Raw genomic sequence first — 25,339 nt, 5'->3', positions numbered from 1 at the left:
GCCCCTATATATATATATTTTTTTTTTTTTTAAGTAAACTCTACCCCCAACACGAGATCAAAAGTCACACGCTCTACTGAAAACTGAGCCAGCCAGTTGCCACCGTTCTTTTAACTTTAAGGATGGAGAAAATAACAGCTATCTCACAGAGTTATTCCAAGGGTGAGATGGCAAATTAAAAGCAGTTAGCACATTTGCCTGGGATGTCAATATTACTTGAATATTAATTTTTAGCTTGGTGTACAAATGAGCGGGTAGGTCCAAGTTTTATCAAAGATGTTTCATAAATTCACTGGCTGCGTTTGTCGTTGTTGTCCTGTCTTTGTTGCCATGAGTCCCAGTCCCGGGGCTTTCGCCCTCAACATACAAGCTGTGCAGTTAATTCTGGTATCTTTACCGTTCCTAGTCTCCAGAGATGCACCACAGTGACTCAGTTTTGTATGTGGTTATTATAAACGGTCCGTGCAATGTCTAGTATGTAGAAAAAAAAAAGATTTTATATTTTCATTTCAAACCACCCCAAAAGCCAAATGAAGATGCCCTAAGGCAGAGGTTCTCAATCTCTAGAATGTTGGGCCTAGAATGTAAAGTCCAAGAGAACACGCGGCTTATTTGTATTGTGCATCTCTGCGTGGTATTCTCAGAGGCCAACACAGAGCTTGGCACATAGCAGGCATTCGCTAAATAGTGGCTGAATGAATGGAACCCATGGAGCTTTAGGGTCTGTAGACCCAAGAGATGGTTTATAAGATCTTGTATGCATATGTGTATATGCAATATCTTTAGGGAAAGGGTTCATAACCTTTATTATAACTTGTCAAAGGTCAACTGCATCTAACTGTGGCATAAACAATGAACAGACATATACCTGAGGGATCACTTTCTACTTCTTTTGGAAACATTGCTACAGGAAAAGATCAGTTTTAGGAACCAAATTATCGAGCAGTTTAAACATAGGACACTTGTGAAAATGATTAACTCTGCCATGATAGAGTTATGGTAACTTTTATAATAATGATGATGGTGGTGGTGGTATTAACATTTACTGAATGCTTACTAAAATGTGCCAGGCGCTCTTCCAGGTGCTCCGATAATACGAATTAATCAAGTATCTCACAATATCCCTGTGAGGTTGTTACTCAAATGATTCCTACTTTACAAATGAACAAAACCAAGACACAGCTTAGGTAATTTGCCCAATGTTACGCATCTAAGAGGTGGCTGTCTGGTCATATTTTTGATTGTCACGATTGGGAAGGTGGAGGGCAGTGTTACTGGCATCTAGAGGCCAGAGATGATGTTAAACATCCTACAGTGCACAGGAACCACGACAAAGAATTATCTGGCTCCAAATATTAATAGCGCGGAGACTGACAAACCCTGCACAGTGCTGTCACACCTCTTCAATACCATCTAATGTTATCCCTCCTTGCTCTCACCATGCTCCACTCAACACTCCTCCTTTAGGTTCCTCAAATCCACGTTACCCTTGTCTTGCTCAAAGCTTTTGCATTAGCTGGCTCCTCATTCTTTGGGGCTCAGCTCAAATGTCACTTCCTCAGAGATGACTTCCCTGATCACCTTCTGTCAGAGTACTCTTCCTCCCAAATTCTTCACTGTTCATTTCCGTGGTAGCAATCATCTCTACCTAAAATTATCTTGTTTACTAGCTCATTACTAGTCTGTCTCCACTAATAAAGTATAAGCATCTCGAGATGGGTATCAGCCCTATTCACAGCAGTAGGGAATAGTGTCTGGGGCAAGGTTGGTCCCGAGATTAATATTTACTTCATGACTAAATGAATACCTGGCATTGAGACTAAAATGGTAAACAGAATCCCTGCCTTTATGTAGTTAATAAGCTATGGGGGTAATCAGACGATAAACACATAATTATAAATAATTAAGCAAACAATAGGCCATTCAGGAGGCTTAAGGGTCTACCAACCAACCCTTAACCCAGGGCTAATGAAAGAATTGTGTTTATGTGCCCTTCTACTTGAAGGACTTGGAGAGGCACGGCAATTAGCATCAACTCTCATCAGCTAGGGTTTACGGCTGGGATATATATAAAATTTCAAACCGGTGCTGGGCGTGGGGAAAATGCGCGGTCTGTGATTCAGGCCTGAGGATGTGGTCCCGTGCTGGGCTGCTTTTCACGCGAGCAGAGCTCTAGTGCCTTCTCTAGGGCGTAGAGCTGACCCCAGGACCCCGACCCGTGCTGCAGGTAGAGGGTGGGCCACCTCCGTCCCCCTCGACTCCCCCGGAGTACTCACCGCCACTCTCTCCCCGCGGCTAGCTACCGTTGCTATAGCGCCGACGGCGTGTTGTGCGGCTGGCCGAGAGGAGCACGGGAAAAACATGGCAGGCTCCGTTGCCTCCTGGGAAATGTAGTTTTGCTCCAGCCCTAGCCCGCCCGCTCGCTGAGGAGCTGTCGGCCCTGGGAAATGCTCGTGCCCCAAACCCTGAGGCGCTCTCGAGCGCCGCCGCCTTGCATCCTGGGAATGGTAGTTCTCGTGGCTCGGACGGAGAATGGCGCCGGGCGGGAGCAGGACGCTAAGAGAACTACAAGCAGGAGGCGGGGTCCAGGGAGAGGGATCTACGCGGCTAGCAGTGGCGAAGGCGGCTGTAGCGGCAGCATGAAGCGGACTCCGACCGCCGAGGAACGAGAGCGCGAAGCTAAGGTATGTCGGCCTCTCGGGAGTCTGGGATCCTTCGTGCACTTGTAGCTAGGGGCCGGGAACCGGAAGGGCTTGGTTGCATGGCAAGCGGACTCAGGGTCTTAAGCCAAGGGATGACAGGGCCTTGTCAGTAAGGGAACCAGAGACATTGGGGGATATACATTCATGCTGGTCAGGATGCAGGCCTAGTCCTGTTGGATCTGCTCACCAGTAAGAATCACGACACCCATTTCCTTTTCCTGCTTCTGCACCTCATTCCTTGGTCAAATCTGGAGCTACCCTGGTGCCTCAGTTTACCGGGATGACTGTGATCGTAACAGTTGTTCTTTCCCTTCAGTAATGGTTTCCGAGGACCGGGATTGGTTCAGATGAAGTATCTGTGCGGTCAGATGTGTTTATTTGGAACAGTTGTCTTCAGTGGCTGCCTGTTGTCTTCAGCACAGCAGATATGAATCTAACTACAATCCTGTTTTCCACCTTTGGGGTTTGGCTTCTGGTAGTTGCCATTCCATGGATGGCAGTAATAACATCTACAGCGACTTCTTTTTTTTTTTTTTTTTTTAGCTTTTATTACATGTCAGGATCTGCCTTAAGTTCGTAAAATTTATATTATTTCATGTTCTTACCATAGCAGATTGCGAGATAGATATTATGCAGATGCAGTATCAATAGTCCTGTTTTACCTATGAAGACTGAAGGTTCAGAAGAATTGTTTTCCTTTCTCTCACTCCCCAAATCAAGTCCTGTTGGTTTTTTAGATAAGTCGGTAACCTGTGCACTTTTTCTATCTCCACCACCTTGGACCAAGCTACCATTATCTCTTTAATGGATGTTACAAGAGTCTCCTTGTTGGTCTACACTTACTCTACACCCTAACAACTCCCTTGTCCCCTTCCACACAACCAGTCTCTTCCGCACACTATGGGGAGTGGTATTTTCGAAGTGCAAATCTAATCATGTCCCTTTCCTTCCTCCCCGCTCTGCCAACCACCTGTTTAAAAATCTTCCATGACGTTCTGTTGCCCTTAGGAGAAAGAGAAAACTTCACATGGCCTACAATGTCTTGCATGGTTTGGACCCTACTTATTTCTACAGCCTCATGGGACATGACACTCTGCCTGCTCTCTACCCATCAGCCACTTTGGCCTTCTTAAAAGGCCCTCTTTCCTGCTTTATCTGTTTACATAGCCTTTACACATGCTGTTATGTTGCCTACTCTATATTAGGCAAATATTAGAAGTGAGGACCAGTGATAACTAAAACAGACACAATTCTTGCTCTTGTAGAATTTAGAATCCTGCAAGTGAGTTTGTCTTAGGGTGATACTTCTATGGATTTAAAACATAAAATCTGGGGGCGCCTGGGTGGGCTCAGTTGGTTAAGTGTCTGCCTTTGGCTCAGGTCATGATCTTGGGGTCCTGGGATTGATCCCCGCATCGGGCTCTCTGCTCAGTGGCGAGTCTGCTTCTCCCTCTCCCTATGTGATTTCTCTCTCTTATTTATTTATTAAATAAATCTTTAAAAAAATATAAAATCTGTCCTATAATGACCTGAGTTGTAACAAGGTTTCACCAGGGGCCTGAATTTTTCATGCTAGAGTCTGCCTGTGAAATAGTATACTAAAGATGGATTTAGAGGGGGGAGGATCCTTCTGCATTAGTCTACAACAGTGCAGAGAAAGAGGTAATTGTCACCCAATGGTGCTGTGTATGATGTCTTTCTCACCTTTTAGCTTTACATTTCTGTTACTCATTCTGTTGATTTATTGAGCATCTATTATTTACTAGACACTGGGATTATGACTTAAGCTAAGATAGAATCTCTGGACAAAGGAGCTTTTACTCTACTGAAACCTTACCCTTTGCCTGTGTGATAGTGTCATCCACCTTTTATGGATGTGGAAACTGAGGCTTGAGGAAATCATGACTTGCCCAAGGCAAGTGTGGAACTAGGGCCCAGAACCAGGTCTTCTGACTCAAAGCTTTTTTCCATTTTCAGCGTGGGAAACATGTTGAATTGATAGAGCAAGTTGTCTTCCTGTTTAAAGAATTCCTTTGATATTTATTTGAAATTTACTTATGAACATATTATTGGTTAGAACAAAGTGTAGGCCACTAAGTTTTAAATCTTAAATAGAAAATGGTCAGTTACTCGTGACTTTATTTTCTAATCAACTTTATTGAGGTATAATTTATGTATAATAATTTGCATCCATTTATAGTGTACAATTGACGAGTTTTGACAGGTGTATACACCTGCGACACCATCATCATAGTTGACATAGATAACCTTTCAATCCCTTCTAGAAATTTCCTCTTGATTTGTAGTCAGTGTCTTCCCCACTTTGGCTCCCAAGCAATCATCAATAATGTTTTCTGTCACTGTAGATGAGTCTCTATTTTCTAGGATTTCATATAAATAGAAACAAACTGTATGTACTGTTGAGCCTGTCTACTTTCACTCAGCATTTTTGAGATTTTTTTTTGAGATTCATGGTGTCCTGTGTATCAGTAGTTCATTCCTTTTTATAACTGAGTGATAGTCTACTGCGTGGATCTACATGTATTGTTTATTCATTCACCTGTTGCTGAAGAACATTTGGATTGTTTCTGGTTTGGGGCTGTTACGTAAAAAAGCTGCTATGACCATTCATGTATAAGTCGTTGTCTTTGTTTCTCTTGGATAAACACTCAGGATTCCAATTGCTCAGTTCTTTGTTTAGCTTTACAAGAAACTGCCAAAGTGATTCTGCCATTTTCATTAGTTTTTTAGGGCTGCTAGAACAAGTTTCCATGACCTTGATGTCTTAAAACAACAAAATTTATTCTGTCTTAGGTTTTTTTTTCTTTTAAAGATTTTATTTATTTATTTGACAGAGAGAGACACAGCAAGAGAGGGAACACAAGCAGGGGGAGTGGGAGAGGGAGAAGCAGGCTTCCTGCAGAGCAGGGAGCCCAGTGCGGGGCTCAATCCCAGGACCCTGGGATCATGACCTGAGCCGAAGGCAGACGCTTAACGGCTGAGCCACCGAGGCGCCCCAATTCTGTGTTAGTTCTAAAGGTAAGTCTGGATGCAGGGTTTTCACAGGTCCTGGTCCTTCTGAAGGCTCTAGGAGAGAATTCTTCCTTGCCTCCTTTAGCTTCTGGTGTCCCGTGGTATTTCTTGGTTTGGGCAGCATAACTTCAGTTGGCTTCTGTGTTCCCATGGCCATCCTCTCAGTGTTTTTTTGTGTGTGTGTGTGAAATCTCCCTCTCCTTTCTCTAGTGAAGACACCAGTCATTATATTTAGGGCCTGCCCTAAACCCAGGATGATCTTAATCTCAAGATCCAAAGTTTAATAACACCGACAAAGACCCTTTTTTCCCAAATAAGATCACATTTACGATAACCGTGGGTTAAGATTGGACATATTATTTTGGGGAATGTTATTCACACCCAATACACCATTTTATGTCTTCATCAGCTGTGTATGAGAATTCCAGTTGTTCCCTGTCCTCACCGATACTTAGTATTGTCAATCTTTAAAATTTTAGCCATTCTAGTGGCTGTGTATTGGTAGCTCATGGTGGCTTTAATTTGCATTTCAGTGACAACTAATGAGGTTGAGTATCTTTTTAAAAAAGTTTTTGAGGTATATCTTATGTACTATAAAACTCTCCTCTTTTAAGTGTACAATTCAGTGATTTGTAGAGAGTTGTGCAATAATCACCGTAATTTTATTTCAGAACATTTCCATCATCTCCCAAAGATGTATTCATTTGTAGTTTATTCTCCATTCCCACCTCCTATCCCTAGGCATCCACTAATCAATTCTCTGTTCTCAAAAGTTGCCTTCTCTGGAGATTTCATGTAAATGGAGTCAGACGATATGTGGTCTTTTGTGTTTGGTTTCTTTCACCCAGCATAATGTTTTGAGGTTCATCCATGTTGTAGCATGTATCAATACTTTGTTCTTGTTTATTACTAAATAGTATAGTATTCCAGTGTATGAATATACCGCATTTTATTTAATCTGTTCACCAGTTGATGGATAATATTTGGGTTGTTTATGCTTTTTGGCTATTAGGAAAAATGCTGCTGTGAACATTCATATTCTACTTTTTGTACAGACACATATTTTCCTTTCTCTCGGGTAGAGGCTTAGGAGTGGAATTGCTGGTCACATGGTAAATCTGTATTTAACATTTTGAGAAACTGCTGTACTGTTTGTTTTGGTCTGAATGTTTGAGGCCTCCCAAAATTTTTATGTTGAAATCCTAATCCCCAAGGTAATGGTATTAGAGGTAGGGCCTTTTGGAGGTGATTAGGTGATTAGGAATGGGATTAGTGCCTTTATGAAAGAGGCCTGAGAGAGCTCCTCATCCCTTCTGCCATGTGAGGACACAGCCAGAAGTTTAGAGCCTGCAACCCCGAAGAGAGTCCTCACTTTAACCCGACCATGCTGGTACCAAAATCTTGGACTTCCAGCCTCCAGAACTATGAGCAATAAATTTCTGCTGTTTATAAGCCACACTGTTTGTGGTATTTTGTTATAGCAGCCCGAATGGACTAAGACATTGTTTTCCAATGCGGGTGCACCATTTTATGTTTCCACCAGCAATGCTTGAGGGTTCCAGTTTCTTCACATACTTGTCACCTCCTGTTACTGTCCTTTGATTATAGCCATCTTAGTCGGTGTAAGGTGTATCTCATTGTGGCTTTTTAAATTTTTTAAAAAGATTTTATTTATTTATTTGAGATAGAGCTTGTGAGAGAGAGCATGAGTGGGGAGGGAACGGGGGACAGAGGGAGAAGCAGGCTCCCCTCTGAGCAGAGAGTCAGACACTGGGCTCTATCCCAGGACTCTGGGATCATGACCTGAGCTGAAGACAGATGCTTAATCAACTGAGCCACCCTGGCGTCCTGTCATGTGTTTATTGACCATGTATATATTTGTTTTTGTGAAGTCGCTGTTCAGATCTTCTGCCCATTTTTTGGGTTCGGTTGTCTCCTTAATACTAAGTGTTATGAGTTGTTTATATTTTCTAAATGTAAGTTCTTTGTCGACGGTATGTACTGTGAACATAGTTTTCCAGTCTTTTAGTTTACTAAATGGTTTTTTGAGGAGCGAAAGTACTTAATTTTGATAAAGGTCTAATTTATTGATATTGCTTTTTATCATTAATACTTTTTGTGTTATATCTATGAAATCGTTACCTATCCCAAGGTCACAAAGATTTCTTGTTTGCTTTTTAAATTAAACTCGATCATCCCCATAATGGGTAATATTACTTTTGGTTTTCTTTTCTCTTTGAAATAGATTGTGTTTTCTTCTTGTGATTGCTTATGCTGTAGACTTTTATACAGTGTCCAAGTCTGGAGGGTGAATGCAAAGGCTGGACTAAATTTTATCTATTTTTCCAGATAACGTTTATTTAATCTGTGTTATAGCCTAAGAATGCACCAAAGTATATTCATGCATTTTTAAAATGAATTTTTCTTGTAAGGCATACAGTGGCATGGTCCCAATCAGTATTTGGTAGTCTCAGTTGGAACCACGGCCTTTAAAATTTCCTTGCTGCTGGGATGGAGGGTTGGCACCCCGTGCTTCAGTTTCTCCAGCCAGAAAATGGAGTCAAGCATGGCTTCTTGTGTGGGTTGCTGTGAGGATCCATCGTGATGAGGTTTGGCTCCTGTGCCAGGGACATAGTAGACTCGGCTTGGAATGAGTTTGGTTGTCCAAAGGGCCCTCTACTGATCCAGGGTTGCCCCCATGCTTTTGTTTTTCACAGGTGACATATTTGTTGTTTTAAAATAATTCAAAATTCATAGAAGAGCTGCAAGAGCAGAACAGAGAGCTCTCACAGGCCTATCATGCAGATTCACAACTTGTTAACGTCTTGCTTTTTTGCTTTCTCTCTCCCTGTATATACCCATGAACCATTATTGTTATTATTTTTAAAGATTTTATTTATTTATTAGAGAGTGAGTGAGCAGGAGCCAGAGGAGCGGCAGAGAGAGAGGGAAAGGGAGAAGCAGGCTCTCCGCTGAGCAGGGAGCCCAATGTGGGGCTGGATCCCCAGACCCTGGGATCATGATCATGACCTGAGCCAAAGGCAGACACTTAACCAACTGAGCCACCCAGGTGTCCCTGTTATTTTTTTAATGAACCATTACAGAGCAAGTTGGAGACCTCAATCCTCTTTACCCCTGAACACTTCAGCATTTATTTCCTAAGAACAAGGACACTTTGTTATATAGGAACATAGTGAATTGTCACATTCAGAAAAGTTAACATTGTTAGAATATTATTCCAAAGTCCATACGTAAATTTTGCTAATTGTTCTAATAATACCTTTTATAGCTTTTTTTTTTTTTTCCTGGCCCAGATTCTATTCCAGGACCACACATCACCTGTAATTGTCACGTGTCTGGTTTCTTTTAACCTCCTTTAATCTCGTCTCCTTAATTTGGTTCCTCATGCTTTCTTTCATGACATTGGTATTTGGGATGAGTAAGGCGTTGTTGACATTTGTGATGAGTACAGGCTGTTTGTTTTGTAAGCTATCCCAGTATTCTTATTTGTCTGATATTTCCTTATGAGGAGATTCAGATTATGCATTTTTGGTGTGTATATTTCTACAGAAAGATAGGAGCCATTAGAGATCACACATTTACAATTCACATATTCATCCTGCCTGTAGATGTGTTTTCCTTGGCCCAAACTATGTTTGAAAGTTTCTGAATTATTTTCTAATACAAAGTGGAGATAAAAATCTGTATGTCCAGCTTTCTTGAAAAACCAGACTCTCTGGCGACACCGGGCATGCGCTGCACTAACTGGAGCTGAAGAATGGCTGCCCCTTGAGAGGGGAAATGGACTTTGCATTTTGCCGCACTCCAGCTTTGCCCATTAGCAGTTTCGAATATGGGGCTTGAAAGGCAGCCTCCTAGAATCAAGTCCAGCTCCATCACTGATTTGGGCCCACAGCTTCATTGCTCCAAACCTCAGGTTCTTCACCTGTAAAATTGTGATATTTATGGTCATGGTGAGGATTAAGTGAGATATATGTAAAGCACCTAGAACATTCCTGGCACATATTAAAAATAAAAGAAGAAGATAACAGGAGAGGAAGAAAAGGGGAGTATGTCAGAGGGGGAGACGAACCATGAGAGATGATGGACTCTGAAAAACAAACTGAGGGTTCTAGAGGGGAGGGGGGTAGGGGGATGGGTTAGCCTGGTGATGGGCATTGAGGAGGGCACGTTCTGCATGGAGCACTGGGTGTTATGAACAAACAATGAATCATGGAACACTGCACCAAGAACTAATGATGTAATATATGGTGATTAACATAACAATAAAAAAATTAAAAAAAAAATAAAGGTAGTTGTTACCACCATCATGTCATCGGCCTCATAGTTACCACCTATCTGGTCCCTGTACATATTTTAGCCTATGTTCAGGATATTCATCCAGGACACTTACATCGACTGTCTAATTGGACAGATTTTCTCAACTGGGGTTCCACTAACTTCTGTGCATCCCAAATGGTATAAATTATATACCTCTCTTGGGAGAATTGAGAAAATAGTCATTCAAACCATTTTCTGTGTTCTGTGGTTCAGATGAGGAATCTGGTTAAGTGCCAGGTAGCACTTACCTGGGACTGGGGGCACGTGGGTAAATATGGCAGATTTGGTTCCTTGGAACTGGCTGCCTTTCCATGAAAGGCAATAATTAAGTAGCAACAGTAGAGTGGTGAGTTTTATCATGGAAGCGGGACATGGGAGCAAGGAGGATGTAATGTGTTATGGAGGTCACGGAATTCCTTCCTCAGGAAGATCTATTTAACTTGGTCTTGGGGTTATGGAATTCCTTCCTAAGATCTGTCTAAGGATGTATCCTTATGAGAGGACTGAGACTCCTTTAGAGGTTGTTCAGAAATATTAGACCTGTTCTTTTTTCTAATTCCAATATAGTTAACACAGTGTTACATTAGTTTCAGGGGTACAGTGTAGTGATTCAACAATTCTGTATATTACTCAGTGCTCATCATGTGAGTGTGCTCTTAATCCCCTTCACCTATTTCGCCCATCCCCCTATCCGCTTCCCCTCTGGTAGCCATCTGTTTGTTCTCTGTAGTTAAGAGTCTGTTTTTTGGTTTGTCTCTTTTTTTCCTTTGTTCATTTGTTTTGTTTCTTAAATTCCACACATGATTGAAATCATATAGTACTTGTGTTTCTCTGACTTGCATTTTGCTTAGCATTATACTCTCTAGCTCCATCCATGTGGTTGTAAATGGCAAGATTTTGTTCTTCTTTATGGCTGAATAATATTCCATTATATAGATACACCACTTTTTTTTTTTTTTAAATGAGTAGGCTCCATGCCCAATGTGGGGCTTGAACTGGTAACCTTGAGATTAAGAATCTCATGCTCTTCTGACTGAGCCAGCCAGGTGCCCCTATACCACATCTTCTTTATCCATTCATTTATCCATGGGCACTTGGGCTGCTTCCATAATGGCCATTGATATAGCTACTGTAAACATAGGGGTGCATGTATCCCTTTGACTTAATGTTTTTGTATTTTTTGGGTAACTAGTAGTGCGATTACTGGATCATAGGGTAGTTCTATTTTTAATTTTTTGAGGAATCTCTGTATTGTTTTCCATAGTGGCTGCACCAGCTTGCATTCCTACCAACAGTGCAAGAGGGTTCTTTTTTTCCCATACTCTTGTCAACACTTGTTATTTCTTGTGTTGTTGATCTTAGCCATTCTGACAGGTGTGAGGTAATATCTCAATTGTAGTTTTGCTTTGTATTTCCCTGACGATCAGTGATGTTGAGCATCTTTTCATGTTTCTGTTGGCCATCTGGATATCTTTTTGGAGAAATGTCTGTCATATGCCCATTTTTTAATTGGATTATTTGTTTTTTGGGTGTTGAGTTTTGTAAGTTTTTTTTTTTTTTTGTATTTTGGATACTAACCCTTTAGTAGCTAAGTCAACTGCAGACATCTTCTGCCATTCAGTAGGTTGTCTTTTAGTTTTGTTGATTGTTTCCTTTGCTCTGCAGAAGCTTTTTATCTTGAGGTAGTTCCAGTAGTTTATTTTTGCTTTTGTTTCCCTTGCCTCAGGAGACATATCTAAAAGGAAGTTGTTATGGCCCATGTCAAAGAGGTTACTGCCTGTGCTGTCTTCTAGGATTTTTATGGTTTCAGGTCTCACATTTGGGTCTTTAATCCATTTTGAATTTATTTTTGTGTTTGGTATAAGAAAGTGGTCCAGTTTCATTCTTTTGCACGTTGCTCTCCAGTTTTACCAACACCATTTGTTGAAGAGACTTTTTCTCGTTGCATATTCTTGCCTCCTTTGTCAAAGATTAATTCACTATATAATCATGGGTTTATTTCTGGGCTTTCTATTCTGTTCCATTGATCTATATGTCTGTTTTTGTGCCAGTGCCATAGTGTTTTGATTACTACAGCTTTGTAGTATAACTTGAAATCTGGAATTGTGATACCTCCAGCTTTGTTTTTCTTTCACGATTGCTTTGAGGGGCACCTGAGGGGCGCCTAAGTGGCGCAGTTGGTTGAGTGTCCGATTCTTGGTTTTGGTTCTGGTTGTGGTCTCAGGTTCCTGAGATCGAGCCCCGTGTTGGGCTCCATGCTCACTGCAGTCTTCTTGGGATTCTCTCTCTCTGCCCTTCCCCTTCCCCCAAATAAATGAATAAATCTTAAAAAAAAAAATTGCTTTGACTATTTGGAGTTTTTTTTTCTGTTTGTTTCCATACAAATTTTAGGATTCTTTGTTCTAGTTCTGTGAAAAATGCTATTGGTATTTTGATAGGGTATTAGAATTGTTCTTTAGTCATGGAGTGAAAAGGTATAGATGTTGAAATCCAAACTAGTTTCAGAGGTTCTTATGTTGTCTTGGGTAAGATCATCTTTTTAAAAAATACTGAAAATAGAACAGTTTAGATTTATTACTGAGAGGGTTGTATACATTTAATAAGAACATAATAAATTTGTTTAAGTAATGTACATTTTTATCAGTGAAGGAATATATCCAGAATAAACTTGTTGTTTCAAATAAATCATTAAAAAAGTCTGTTTTTGGTGGCAGTTGTCTTAATATCATTTAATAAGATAAACCGTAAGTTATGCACTCTAGTGAGTTATAATAGCTGAATAAAAGGAAGTTTGTTATTTATGTATGTACTCATTAGGTCTTTTTACTTCAAATTTATTTTATTTTTTCCAGTTTGGCATTGGATTATTTTGCCAGCTTATCTGTTGCTAACTTAGGAGACTAAATGTAGAACATTTTTGGTGGTGGCCAATGACCAGGGGACTTAAAAAATTAAAACTTCTCCTGGCAGATTCTGCTCTGTGATTTTTTCCCCCAAAAGTCTTTCTTTATTTTTTGCCTGATCTCTCTTCCAGTGTATGGGTCAACCTTTAATCACCATTTGGTAGTTTTGATTGCCTTCTCTAGATAGAAGGGTTAGTTTATTTGTTCATGGTTTCCAAACCACTTTATATACCTTCCTTGGAAAGTCCACTAGCTAAACCATTGAATCACTGTGAATTCTTGTCACTTTGTATGATTTCCAGGTCTGTTTCTTAACCACGTTAGTGTTGGTTTTGAAAACTGAATTTGGCATTTGGGGAAAGTCTTAAGACACTTTAAACAGCCATTAGCTTCCTTGAAGATAGCATTGGTGTCCGATTCATCCTTCCATCTCTTCAGTGTACCTAGCAGAGTGTCTTGCACATGAGAGACATTTATATGTATCTGTTAAAGAAAGATTGAATGGTTGAGAGCCTCCAGTGTCTGATACAGGTTATGTGACCCTTAATAATTATCATATCAGGTCCCTGGCTGCCGATTGGATTTTATTGTGGCTGAGTTTGGCAATGCACTTACTGGTGTTTAGACTGTATGCTTTAGGAAAGTGGACACCCTGTCTGGTTAGTTTGGTTATTCCCCATTCTATCCCTGGCACTTAGCATTGTGCCAGGCACATAGTAAGTGTTCCATACATACTTATCAAATGAATGAATGAATTCCGTGAAGCATCATGGAATTCGTGATCATCACGGAATCCCACCTGTCTGTTGGTCATCAGGCTTTCCAATAGTGAGAGCTGAAACTGGAACCTGAAAAAAATAATGGAAAAGGGTTAAATACTTCATGGATTTTAAATTACTTGACATAGGTGTAGGTATAGGTATTAATTTTGAGAATCAGGATTCTTCTTTTCAGCACATGCTTAGCAACTGCCAGCAATTGTTTTCTAGTCCTCTCTCTCAAATTTAAGATGCTATTTTACCCTTGAGGGTTTGTGTATTTTGTAGTTGTTAGTTTATTATGGTAGATTTCTTGATACAATTATATTTAAAGTGTGACTTTCTAACCTCCAGAAGACAAGAACTTTACTGTTGAGATGGTACTTTTGGAACCTCAAAGAAAGATATAGTTCGGAGGTAGATTTGGAGTTCTGCTAACCACATTCACTTGACCTGTTATACACTGATTTGGTATTATTTTACAAATCTGTCTCACCAGTGGATTTTCTAGTGTAAGCTGGGAGGAATCTTGGGGGCTGTTGGATTGGATCAGGAAATGTTCAGGAGATGATGACTTGCATTGGTAGGAGCTTGTTTCCAAACCTTTGTCCTTGGCATCGTTTTTGTCTGCAAGGCCAGTGCATGTTTTTGAAAGCTGACTCTTGAATAGGTGCTATAGGCTTGCATTTTTGTTTATGCTATGAGCATCTGCCCTGTTGTCATGCACATCATTTATTTGCTCTGTAGTTTTGGAAATGACACGCTTTCAAAGTGACCATGCCTTCCTTGCTGTTAAAGAATGGCCATATGGCTGAGTGGCAGTCAAGACCCTTATGGCTGGTAGAAACCAAGTAGAAAACTCAGTCTGAAGGACCAAATTATGTTGCATCTGGTCTGAGGAGGAGATGTGTTGCCAGGGCCTGAGTGTTTTCATAACTGTTTGTGATCAGGAAATTTGGAGCTCTGATTTCTGCATTAGCCCTACGTCTCCCCCTTGGCATCTTCATTTAGTGACTGGATCATTCAAAGCTGAGGCTCAAGGGCCAGCATTTCTTTAATAATCATAAAATGGGCTGATGTGGCCACCTTAACTCACTCTGCTGAACTGGGCATGATTAAAGTCTCAAGGCCGTATTAATATGGATTTTCTGTTTCTATGCACAGCAGTATATTGTCTCAAGTGTTTTCCAGTTGGCCATTTTTTTGAAAACAGAAGACGGAACATTTTGCTGATGAATCCCCGCTCCCCCTCCCCCCATCACGAACGTTCTGTTTTTGTTCTGTTTTGTTTTGTTTTTGCTTGAGAATAGCACTGGACAAATGCAAACATTCCAGTTTGTGTGGCCTCTAGCCTGTCGTCATGTCAATCTTGTTACTTAGGTAAATAGTGTGCAGTTTTTTTTTTTTTTTTTTTTGCAGAATCAGCAGCCACTGTGCTGCAGGCACTTTTTGTTTCAGTCACATTATTGACCGGTAACACTATTAATGAGACAATAATTGGGAAATCGGAGTCATTGTTCTCATAAAACATGATCCTTGTAGTGGAAGCAGCCAGGCAGAGGCTTTGCATATGCAGACTGCAAGGGAGGAAAGGATGAGTAGCCAGTGTGCCCAGCTTTTAAATTCATCAGACCCCTGCTGCTTAAATTGCCCCAGCTGTTAATGCTGGAACCATTACAGTAATGGACTCAGCAAATGAAGGAGAACGAAGACACGCACGCTTTATTACCAGAGGGGCAATTTTCTCTTCATCTGTAATAGCAGCGGTGCCTCATATTGATCAGACCATCAAGATACTAATCCTCTGTAAAATTACTTGTTATAACTGAAAATGTGTTAATCCAAATCAGTCTGTGTCCTGACTGTCTACTTACTATTGAATACAGACTATTAGATGGTTTATTTTTCATGATTTAAAGCCTTTGCCCTGAAAATGGTTGGCGTTTCCCTCGCAACACTGAGTGCTTAATCTTAGCTATAGCCCAGGGTTGTCTTTTTGTTTTAAACAGAACATCACCCACTTAATTAAGGAGTGAGTGTCTGTCTTGCTGTCTGAGTTATGCTGGTGTTTTATGTTCCTCTGGATTTATTAAGCATCTTGTTTTACATTCAGTCTGTGGTTTGTGCTGTAAATAAAAATAGGCCTCTCTTGCACATATTAGAAATTTGCAGGTAGCAAATGTCAATAAGTACCAGGGATGTAAGGTTCTTTGATTTATATTTCAGGCATCACATTGTGCTTTGTCGATTGAACCCATAGGCAGGATGCATCCTGGTGTCTTCTGTGTAGCAGATGTGTTTTTGCATCGTTGTCTGAGAAAGTTTATGGTTATTTCTGCATCCTTGGTTCAGTAGATTGCTTTTTAGACAATGAGGCAGATCTACTCCCCCTCGTGTTTTGGGAAATGACTACTGCTAGGAATTATTATAAGAAGACCTGTTAAAAACTGAGTTCTGTCGTCCTTAATATTTAGGATTATAGGAATTACTCCCTAAAATTTCCATTTTTTTTCCATTATAGTTTCTGCCTACATTAGATGTTTATCTGTATACAGACTCAGATGCCCTCTTGGTAATATTTTTATTTATTCTCCTGTACTGTCATTGCTCAGAGCGTTTGTATGGCATTCTCTGTAGCATTCATTCAGAAATATTTAATTAGTACTCTTTGTGTGACAGGAATTGTGTTAGAGGCTGGAGATTCAAGGATGACTAAGATACAGTTTTTGCCTTTGAGGACCTCGGCTCAGTAGGTCCGTAGGCATATGAATAGCAAATGGTGAAATCCGCCTGTGAATGTTAGTTCCTGGGAGCGGATACCAGTTATGGGTGTAATAGTAAAATCAGCCTCATCGATTTTTCTTGAGGTGTTACCCAAAGCAGAACTGTGCAGTTTAATCACGCTTAAGACTTGCATCTGAATGATTCCTAGCTGTTGGGAAGAAATCTCTTCTCACTGGAGACTCGTTTACTGGCCCCTGGAGACTGTCAAAGGAAGGATTTCCAAAAACGTTTTGATCAGTGACCACATTTTTGGTTAGGTATAGTTTCCCATGGAGACTACTTTATTTAAAGGGGATAGTGCTTATTCGATTGTTTATGTTCTGACATTTATATTATAAATCAGTCTTGTTGCTTTAGAGTATAGTTTATCAGGAGAGACGGTAGCCTGTTGTGGTTAAGAGTGTGGATTTTGGACCCAGTCTGCCTTGTTTTTCCCCTAGCTTCCCAATACTTATTAGCGGAGCGATCTTGGAGTCACCTCATCTCCTTCAGCCTCAACTTCATCTGTAAAATGGGAATAATAATAATTGTGAGGATTAAATGATTTAGTATACGTATTTAGAATAGTGTTGGGTGTATATAAGTGTTTTATAACCATTAGCTGTTGTTACTACCAGAGGTGTGACTTAGGTAATAAAATTATTTTTTAACATGTGGCTAATGAAAGATAGCTTTGTAAATGTATGACCACAATATGTGTAGCATATAAGATAGTTAAGCATTTCTTATTTAAAATATTATTTTTTTCCTGGTAAATGATAGTTTGTTATATTAGAAAAATTAGAAAATACAGAAAAATACGAAGAAGGGGAAAAAAAAGCCTAGAATTTTCCAGAGATAACCACAGTATTTGAATGGGCATATTTGTTAAAGTATTGTATTATTATTGTGCCTATTATATGTATAATACTGTGAGCCCAGTTTTATCTAAAATATATGATGCATATTTATATAAGGTATTTTAAACAAAGCTGTACAGTATTTTATCATATGGATTTTTATTATCTAGTATTTCATCTTACGGATTTTTTTTTCCTGCTATTATAAATTATCTTTCAGTGACACAAATCTTTGTGTGAACCTCTGGTATTTTCCACAGGATAAATTAAAAGAAGGCAAATTGTCAAGTTAACATTTGTAAGGAGATTTGGTTTGCATTGTCAAATTGCCACTCAGAGAGGGAATGCCAGTTTCTACTAAATAAGCAATGCCTAAGAATATATATTTGTTACCTCCTCTCCAACACTGGGAATTATCATAAAGTAAAAATATTTGACAATTTGGAGATGAAGTAGGAGCTCATTGTAGAGTTATTGTATTTTCTTTCTTTTTCTAATTTGTATTTTCTTAATTACTAAGTATATGGTTGAATTCCCTTGCACTGTGTTTATTGGCCAAAAATATATTTCCTTTGTGATTTGTTTGTTTATATAGCCTTTGTTCATTTTGCTAATGTGTGTTTATCTTTTCTTACTGACTTGTAAGAACACTTCATAGATTAGGGATATTATTTGTTAATCAAGTGATGGAAATATTTTTCCTAGTTTGTTTATTGCCTGCCTTTTACTTTTGAATTTTTGTTATTCAAAAGTTTTTCAACCTAAATATCAGATGAGTCACTTGTATGTCCTAGTTATTTTGTGTTTAAAATTTTTCATGTCATTCTTGTAGTGCATTGAGAATTTAGTTGGTGTGTAAAATGGAGTAGATGTCTAACTTTTTCCTTCCAATGGTTAATGAGTTTACCCCCTGCATTAATTGACTAATTTGAATGCCAGAATACCCAGATCTGCTTTTTTTGTTTGTTTTTATTTTGTTTTATTGTTTCATTTGTTTTGTCTGTTGTTCTTGATACACCATTTTAAGTACCAGAGTTTTAGGATGCCTTCCAATTTCTGGCAGTACAGGACCCCCATGACTGTTCTGTATTTTTTTTTTTAAGATTTATTTATTTATTTATTTGAGAGAGAGAGAGAGAGAGAGAGAGAGAGAGAGCACACATGAGAAGGGGGAGGGTCAGAGGGAGAAGCAGACTCCCTGCTGAGAAGGGAGCCTGATGCGGGAGTCGATCCTGGGACTCCAGGATCATGACCTGAGCCGAAGGCAGTCGCTTAACCAACTGAGCCACCCAGGCGCCCGACTATCCCATATTTTTGGAAGGTCCTTGGCTCTTCTTTTGTATGGAGAAGACAACAGTTTTTCCAGATAAACTTATCTGGATCTCCCAGGGTCTCCCAGGTACATCAGCCCTTTGATATTATAATTGTTATTACATTAAATTTATAACTTAATTTGGGAAGCACTGAAATAATTATGGTAAAAAAGTTTTCTCATTCAGCAGTGTTACTTGTCTTTTCATTTATTTAAGCTCTCTTTTATGTTCCCAGAATGTTATACAATTTTATTCAATTAAGTACTTTTTATTACTTCTTGGGTTTATTACTGGATATTTTACATTTTTTATTACTATTTTTGGTTATTGCAAATGGGTTATTTTTAAATTATACTTTTAAAGTGGCATATGAGAAACTTATTTTGTGTGCTGTTGTTGTAATTGGTCACAAGATAGAATGATATTTTTTGGTTTGATTTTCTTGGGTTTTCTAGGTATATACTAGGTAGATAATTTAATATCTGCAGATAATATATCTGCAAATATAATTTGGTCTTTCCCCCTTCAGTAGTTCAGTACTCTCCTTTTTTTTTTCTTGTGTTATTACATTGTCTAAAATGTTACATTTTCTAAATGTATTACATTGTCTAAAATATTACATTGTCTAAAACCTCTAAACAGAGGCAATAGAAGATAGTCATGCCTTTACTAGTTGTGTTTTAGGATTCTAGTGGTAAGTATAATGATCGTTGTTGGCAATAATCTTTGATTTTTAGTTTACTTTTTTACTAGGGACTGAGGTTGAATTCCTGTTGAATATATTTTTGACATTTATTTAGATGGTAAATGTCTTTACTTTTACTGATAGAATATAACCTATTAATATAGTTTTTAATATTGGTTCCTTGGCATAAATGCTACTTGGTCACATTATATTGGCTTTAACATACTGCTGAGTTCAGCCTTTTAGTATTTCAATTAGGAAAGCAAGATGGGTCTATAGCAGTGATTATCGATTATCAAGGATGCTGGATGGTAGTACCCCCTAGGGGGATATATCAGAATCTTAAGTGAGGCATATTTAATATATATGTTATGGTCATAATTCAGACTACAGTTAGTAAAATTTAATAAAGCTCTTTTGGGTGATGAGGATAAGCTAATGGTAGAGGGAAGATATTTACCTGTTAATATATTGGGGAACTTTCCTTTTTGTGCTTTCTTTTGTCAAGTTTTGGTATCATAGATAAACCTGTGTCATAAAATGAATTGTACCATTTTCCTCTTTCTGTGCTCTGGAGCCTTTTAAAAAGCATTAGAATTATTTTTCCCTTGGATGTTTGAACTAAATTACTTGTAAAACTCTTCGTGTGATATTGGGGAAGGTAATTTTGGGATAACTGTTCCAATATCTTTTCTAGGTATTGGTCTTACATATAGTTTTTTTTCCTTTTGAGTAAATTTTGGTCATTATGTTTTCTCAGAAATTGAAGTTTCATAGTTATTGGCATGGCACTGAACATAACATTCTCTGGCTTATAAGGTAGAGTTGTGCAGTTTTAGAATTAAAAAATTGCATATTCATCTTTTATATCGCCTATAAAATTTTAACTTTCTGTATTCATGTACTCTCTTCAGAACTTGATTATATTTGGTTGTCGATTTTTTGAAAACTGTCTCTTGAATTTGTTACGCTAATTCATTAACTTTTACCTCAATATTTCTTCCTTCCTTCTGCTTTGCTTAAACTACTTTTTATTTTACTAAATGCTTGAGATAGATACTTGATTCATTTATTTCCTTTTTCTTTAAATATGGAAAGCATTTCAAAATCCTAAAAATTTTTTTTCTGTGTTCTCTTAGCAATTTGTACATGTTTTTGTAGCACTTATCACTCAGTATTTCTCCCCCTTCCTTAGTTCTACAGATTATATTTTATCTTTTTACTGTGGTGCAGGCAGAGTCTTGAGCACAACTCTAAAAATACTATGTAGATAAATATGATTTAAAATATAAAACTTTTAGGATTCTTATCCACTACTTTACTAACTCCACTTACCAATAGAGTATCAAGTTTTTTTTGGAGGAGAAACTATTAAAAATACACACATACGCACATTCTCTGAAATATCTAGCACAGAACTTTGTTGACAGATATACAATAAATATTTATTGATTGAATGCTTTCTGAGACTTAATTTTCAAATGCTCATTACTAAGAGAGCCTTAAGTATACTAAGACCTAGGAGTCCTTCACCCACCCATAGAATTTCTAGTTTACTAGGATAAAAAAAAGCTTCTAGTTTACTTGGGGTGCCCTAGACAGCCACATCACCACATGGTGAAATGGATGTGCATTGCATGAGGATGTAAACCTTTTGGTTCAATCACATTTCCTCTGCAGAAGAATGCTGGAAACATACTCTTTTCTCCAAATAAAGGCTGGAAAGCTAGTGTAATTTATATAAATTGATAGCAAATTATAAAGTTGATAGAAATTCTTTTCCATTTTTACAAGACTTAGATCAGTTTTTTTTTTTTCTAAATTTTTATTTGGAGGAAAAACAAATATATGATTATCTCTTCCCTTTCAGTTATAGTTAATTATAATTTCATTGCTTCTCTTGCACTGAGATTTATTTTTATTTTTAACTTATTTTGTTTATTGCTATGGGGGGTGATATTGTATCATTGTCTCTTACTTAAGATTGCCCGTGTTTTTGGGGAAGTGAATGCCATCTGATAAGTAAATCCTAGATTAACAGGTTGATTTTAAATTGCTAAATGCCATACAAATGCAGAGTGATTGATAGATTTTTGTGTAGTTATGAACTATTTTCTTTTAGAATAATATTCATTGAAGGACTTCATGTAACCCCTGACATTTCAGTGTTGTGGTTTCTAGTAGAGCATGCGGGACTCCTCCCATGTCCTCCACCCCCATATTTTGGCAGTTCATTGCAGCTGGAAAAAGTGGACATAACTTTTTGAAAATAAAGATACCCTTTAGGCTCTTTTTAAAGATTCCTGTTTGACTTTGTATCTCAGATAATTGATGGTAAGTTCTGTTTGGTTGTTTTTAAGCCCAAACTATGGGGATTTACAAAACAAGTTTCATCTCAGAGAAATGAAAAGTAATGTGATGATATTCTATTAGATCCACCAATCCCTGAGGAACTGCCTCGAGTTCTCCCTCTTTCATGAAGCTTTTGAGGATTATTTCTTTCATCCCTTTCCTTGCTGACCTCATTTCCCATGTCAGAATGTATGGTAACAACAATAAGTGTGCATATGCTATACTTACTGGTGTATGGTACCCTACATCTTGACATTTGGTCATTTTAAATATGGCATCCTATTATTGTTTATATCTGTTAGTGTTTTCTGTAATTCTCTTTTCCCTAGAGAGATTATAAGCTCCCTCAGGCCAAGAACCACGTTATAAATTTATCTTATGTATCTAGCAAGGTGCTAAAGATACGGTTGGCTCTCACCATTTCTTGTGAAATGTTAAGTGTATATAGACTGGAAGGTTTTCTTTTTTCACACTTTATAGAGTGTTTATTTATCCCTCAACACTCTATTTGTTCTCCATCAGCAATAGAAAATAATTTGTTTAGAAATGTTTTGCTTAAAACCATGTGATAAAAAAATCTCAGGAAACTGTATTTGTGGACCATAGGAAAATCTTAGATTTTGGTGGCCCTTTGCCTATCACTGTGTTTTTTAAGAGTTGTATCTGAATCACCCATGTGTCCGGATTCATTTTACCATTTCATCTACTGCTCTTCCTCCTGTTTTTATTTAAGACTATAAAGTTACTTTAGTGTAACTGCTGCTGTCACCTTTGCCCTTAGCTAATCAAATAGTTTACCTTGAGGGAAGCATTTATCTCCCACTTTCATTATTATTATTTTTGTAGCTGTAAAGATATATATTTTATGTCTGCAGAAGGCTGTAACAGTGAAACGAGGTATTGATCTGCTGTATTTAGCAATTTCTTTCCACCTTGCCATCAATAGCGTGTCAGCATCTGTCTGTACCGTGGTTGACCTCACAAATAGCTCTTTATGCTCCCATTGGATTCAAATGATATAGTATGCTGAAAACTAAATCAATGAATGATTATAAAGTTTTTAGTATTATTTCATGACCTGGAGGCAACTGGTACTCCTTGCACTGAACAGCTCAGTGTACAATGAATATGGTAAAATGAGTGTCTGGCTTTTGTTCAGCTGAGAGAAGGAAAGCAGGGCACCTCCTTGGGTTAGCTCATACTTCTAAGCTGATGATCTCAAAGCAGCACTTAGGCACTTCATTGAAGCATCTTGCCTTATGGAATCAGACATAGAGACGAGGAGTCCCTCCATCGAGCTTTATTCTCCACCCTCTACCACCATGAGCATGTAGCAATGTTTCTAAAATTATTTGAACAAAAGGCTAGAGCCTTTTGGTTTCATTTACAAAAAAAAAAGGTAAAATTAGATGCTGTGTTGTCATATCACTGAAGGCCCAATAAAAAGTCTAATGTTACAAGGAGGGAGAAGAACCTTTGCTCGGTCTAATGGGACTATCTGCAACAGCTACCAGGATACAGTTGTTGAGGCCACATCCTCGATCCCAGCTCCCACTGTGGAAATTCTGCTCATCTCCCCTGATCTGTGGAACAGTTGAAATAGCAGGAGTCACTGATTCGACTGAAATCAAATTTGGACTGAATTAAGCAACTTTTTAAAAATTCTTTATATATGTGGGTGAATCATTTAAGTAGTAAAATTTGGGCTATATGGAAAGGTGGGAGGAGGTGATAGTGAATGGGGAAAGTGGAGCATCGTAGTTGTCCTCCTAATCTCTTGAGGATATGAAGCAGTTGTATTTCTCTCCAAGAAAACACCATTCTGGTGCATTCCCATTGTGCATCAACCCAAGAGAAAGTTTGACAAGGAGTATGGAGGAATTCATGCATCAATGCATTCCTCAGACATTTATTGAGTATCTGCTATGTCCCGGGTTGGAGAGATTGGATATGAAGGCTAGCTCTATGTTTTGAATGTTCATGAAAAACTGTCCTGCTCAGCTTCATCTAACTCAGAATGAATGTGCCTATGTGCCTTGTCTTATTCCTACCAACTGCCATTCTCTAGCCCCCCTCCCCAGGCCTTCCCAGGCTCCAGATATTTTGAAGAGGGGCAATGAAGGGTGGGTTTTATGACCACAGGTTGATGTCCAGCCAGTTTCTCCGTCTATTTGTCATCTGCATGAAAGGATGAAGTGGGGACCCCCTCATGCAAAGTCACAGAGCAAGAAGACCCAAGGAGGGAATTTAGCCTAGTTCTTGGAATCTGAGGTTGACATAACAGATTGAGGACCCACACTCTCTTTCCTACAGTATAGATCTTACTGATATTTTAATAATTTGAGCATTGGACTTAACCATGTGAAGTTTTTCTTGAGATCTGCCTCTCCTAAATTCTTGGTTTATTTTTGTTACTCCTTATGCATCTGTGACTAATTGATCAGCTAATCTGTTTTTGAAGGCATTTAGATTTTTGTTCTGTATTATCCTGTAGGAATATGAGTGCCATTAGTGGACTCTAGGGGTGTCTAAAGGAGTACTTTCTTTTATTTGCTCTGTATCTGTTCACATTAAGCTTTGAGGTTTGCAACTCAGGTCCAAAATAAAAGGATTTGGGGAAGAAGTTCCTATCTCTGAATTCAGTCTTTGTGATTTTGTGCACCAAATATGCCTGAATATGAGGTAAGGAATTTTCCTCCTAAAATAATCCCCCAGGAAAGAGAAATCATTTCTGATCAAGTCTCTTATGTTGCAGAATGCTCACTTAGTTACTTTATTTTGAACAATATTATTCAAGTAGTTGTCCCAATAGTATGTGAATAAGCACTTGTGGCTTGCGATATTTCTCTTGATCAGAACTACGTATAGTAATCTGGGTTTATACACCATAATTTCTGGTTTTGCTTGAGAATGGAAGATTGATAGGTGCTCATACATTACTTAAAATAACTTGTGTTTGGTTTTCTGAATCTCTGTGTTAGAAACTAACCGTGTTCTTGTTGCTACAGCATAGGGCAATTGGTTGACCTCAGTCTGTACAGGCTTTAATGATGGGGTGTTTTAGCTTTGTTCCCTATAGTTGGTAGGTTATCTCCTCTCCCCAGGCTTATTTAAGGCAGGGCGGGTGATAGTGATCAGGGCTTAAAGAGTGACATTAGTGCTGTAGTTGGTGTGGACCAACACCTTTATATAAGGTTCATTTTCAAGTTCATTCCATTAAAAGCTGTCTCTGATGAGGGCCACTTATGGCTCTATTTGTGGATAGAAATCCTGTTGTTGGTGAAAAGGGTATAAGAAGACCTGTCCAACTTAATTCTTAATCCTAGCCAGTCACTTTTAGTGACAGTCACAGGGCTTCTAAATAAGACGAGACATTTCTTTTTATTCAATAAAGATGAAATCTCTGTTAATATATATTAATACACACACCTGAGTGGGATCATGTAATTCCATTACATAAAAAACAAGATTTCAAACTTAGAATTGTGGATGTATTTGTGTCATATGTGAAACTCTGAATAATTTGTGAGTGATATTTTCATAAAAAACATTTTAAAATATGTTGATAAATTACTGAGTACTTAAAATTATACTGCATTCAATAAAATTCTACATATATAATTGTATTC

The 25,339-nt window shown here is 38.5% G+C and overlaps 2 protein-coding genes across 9 annotated transcripts in view; one reads left to right on the top strand and one right to left on the bottom strand.

Moving 5' to 3' along the window:
* RPGRIP1L (RPGRIP1 like) overlaps positions 1–2,349 on the bottom strand; it is a 94,362-nt gene extending 92,013 nt beyond the window's left edge. For 4 of the 7 annotated variants that reach the window (XM_027619641.2, XM_027619646.2, XM_027619645.2 and 1 more), the window contains exon 1: positions 2,277–2,349. The gene's annotated coding sequence lies outside the window, so the exon portion shown is untranslated. Of the gene's footprint in view, positions 1–397; positions 460–2,083; positions 2,248–2,276 lie in introns of those variants that run through there. The other 3 variants (XM_027619648.1, XM_027619644.2, XM_027619642.2) reach the window with 3 other exon arrangements.
* Positions 2,350–2,432: 83 nt separating this feature from the next.
* The window catches only part of FTO (FTO alpha-ketoglutarate dependent dioxygenase), a 372,377-nt gene continuing 349,470 nt past the window's right edge, over positions 2,433–25,339 (top strand). For both annotated transcript variants that reach the window (XM_027618868.2, XM_027618869.2), the window contains exon 1: positions 2,433–2,684. In XM_027618868.2, coding sequence (XP_027474669.1) covers positions 2,448–2,684 — 237 coding nt within the window. In that variant the 5' untranslated portion in view covers positions 2,433–2,447. The remainder of the gene's footprint in view (positions 2,685–25,339) is intronic.

This window comes from Zalophus californianus, chromosome 17 (genome assembly GCF_009762305.2).
Source record: "Zalophus californianus isolate mZalCal1 chromosome 17, mZalCal1.pri.v2, whole genome shotgun sequence".
Lineage (NCBI taxonomy): Eukaryota > Metazoa > Chordata > Mammalia > Carnivora > Otariidae > Zalophus > Zalophus californianus.
Note: the sequence above shows the minus strand (reverse complement) of the source record. Positions and strands in the feature narration are given on the sequence as shown.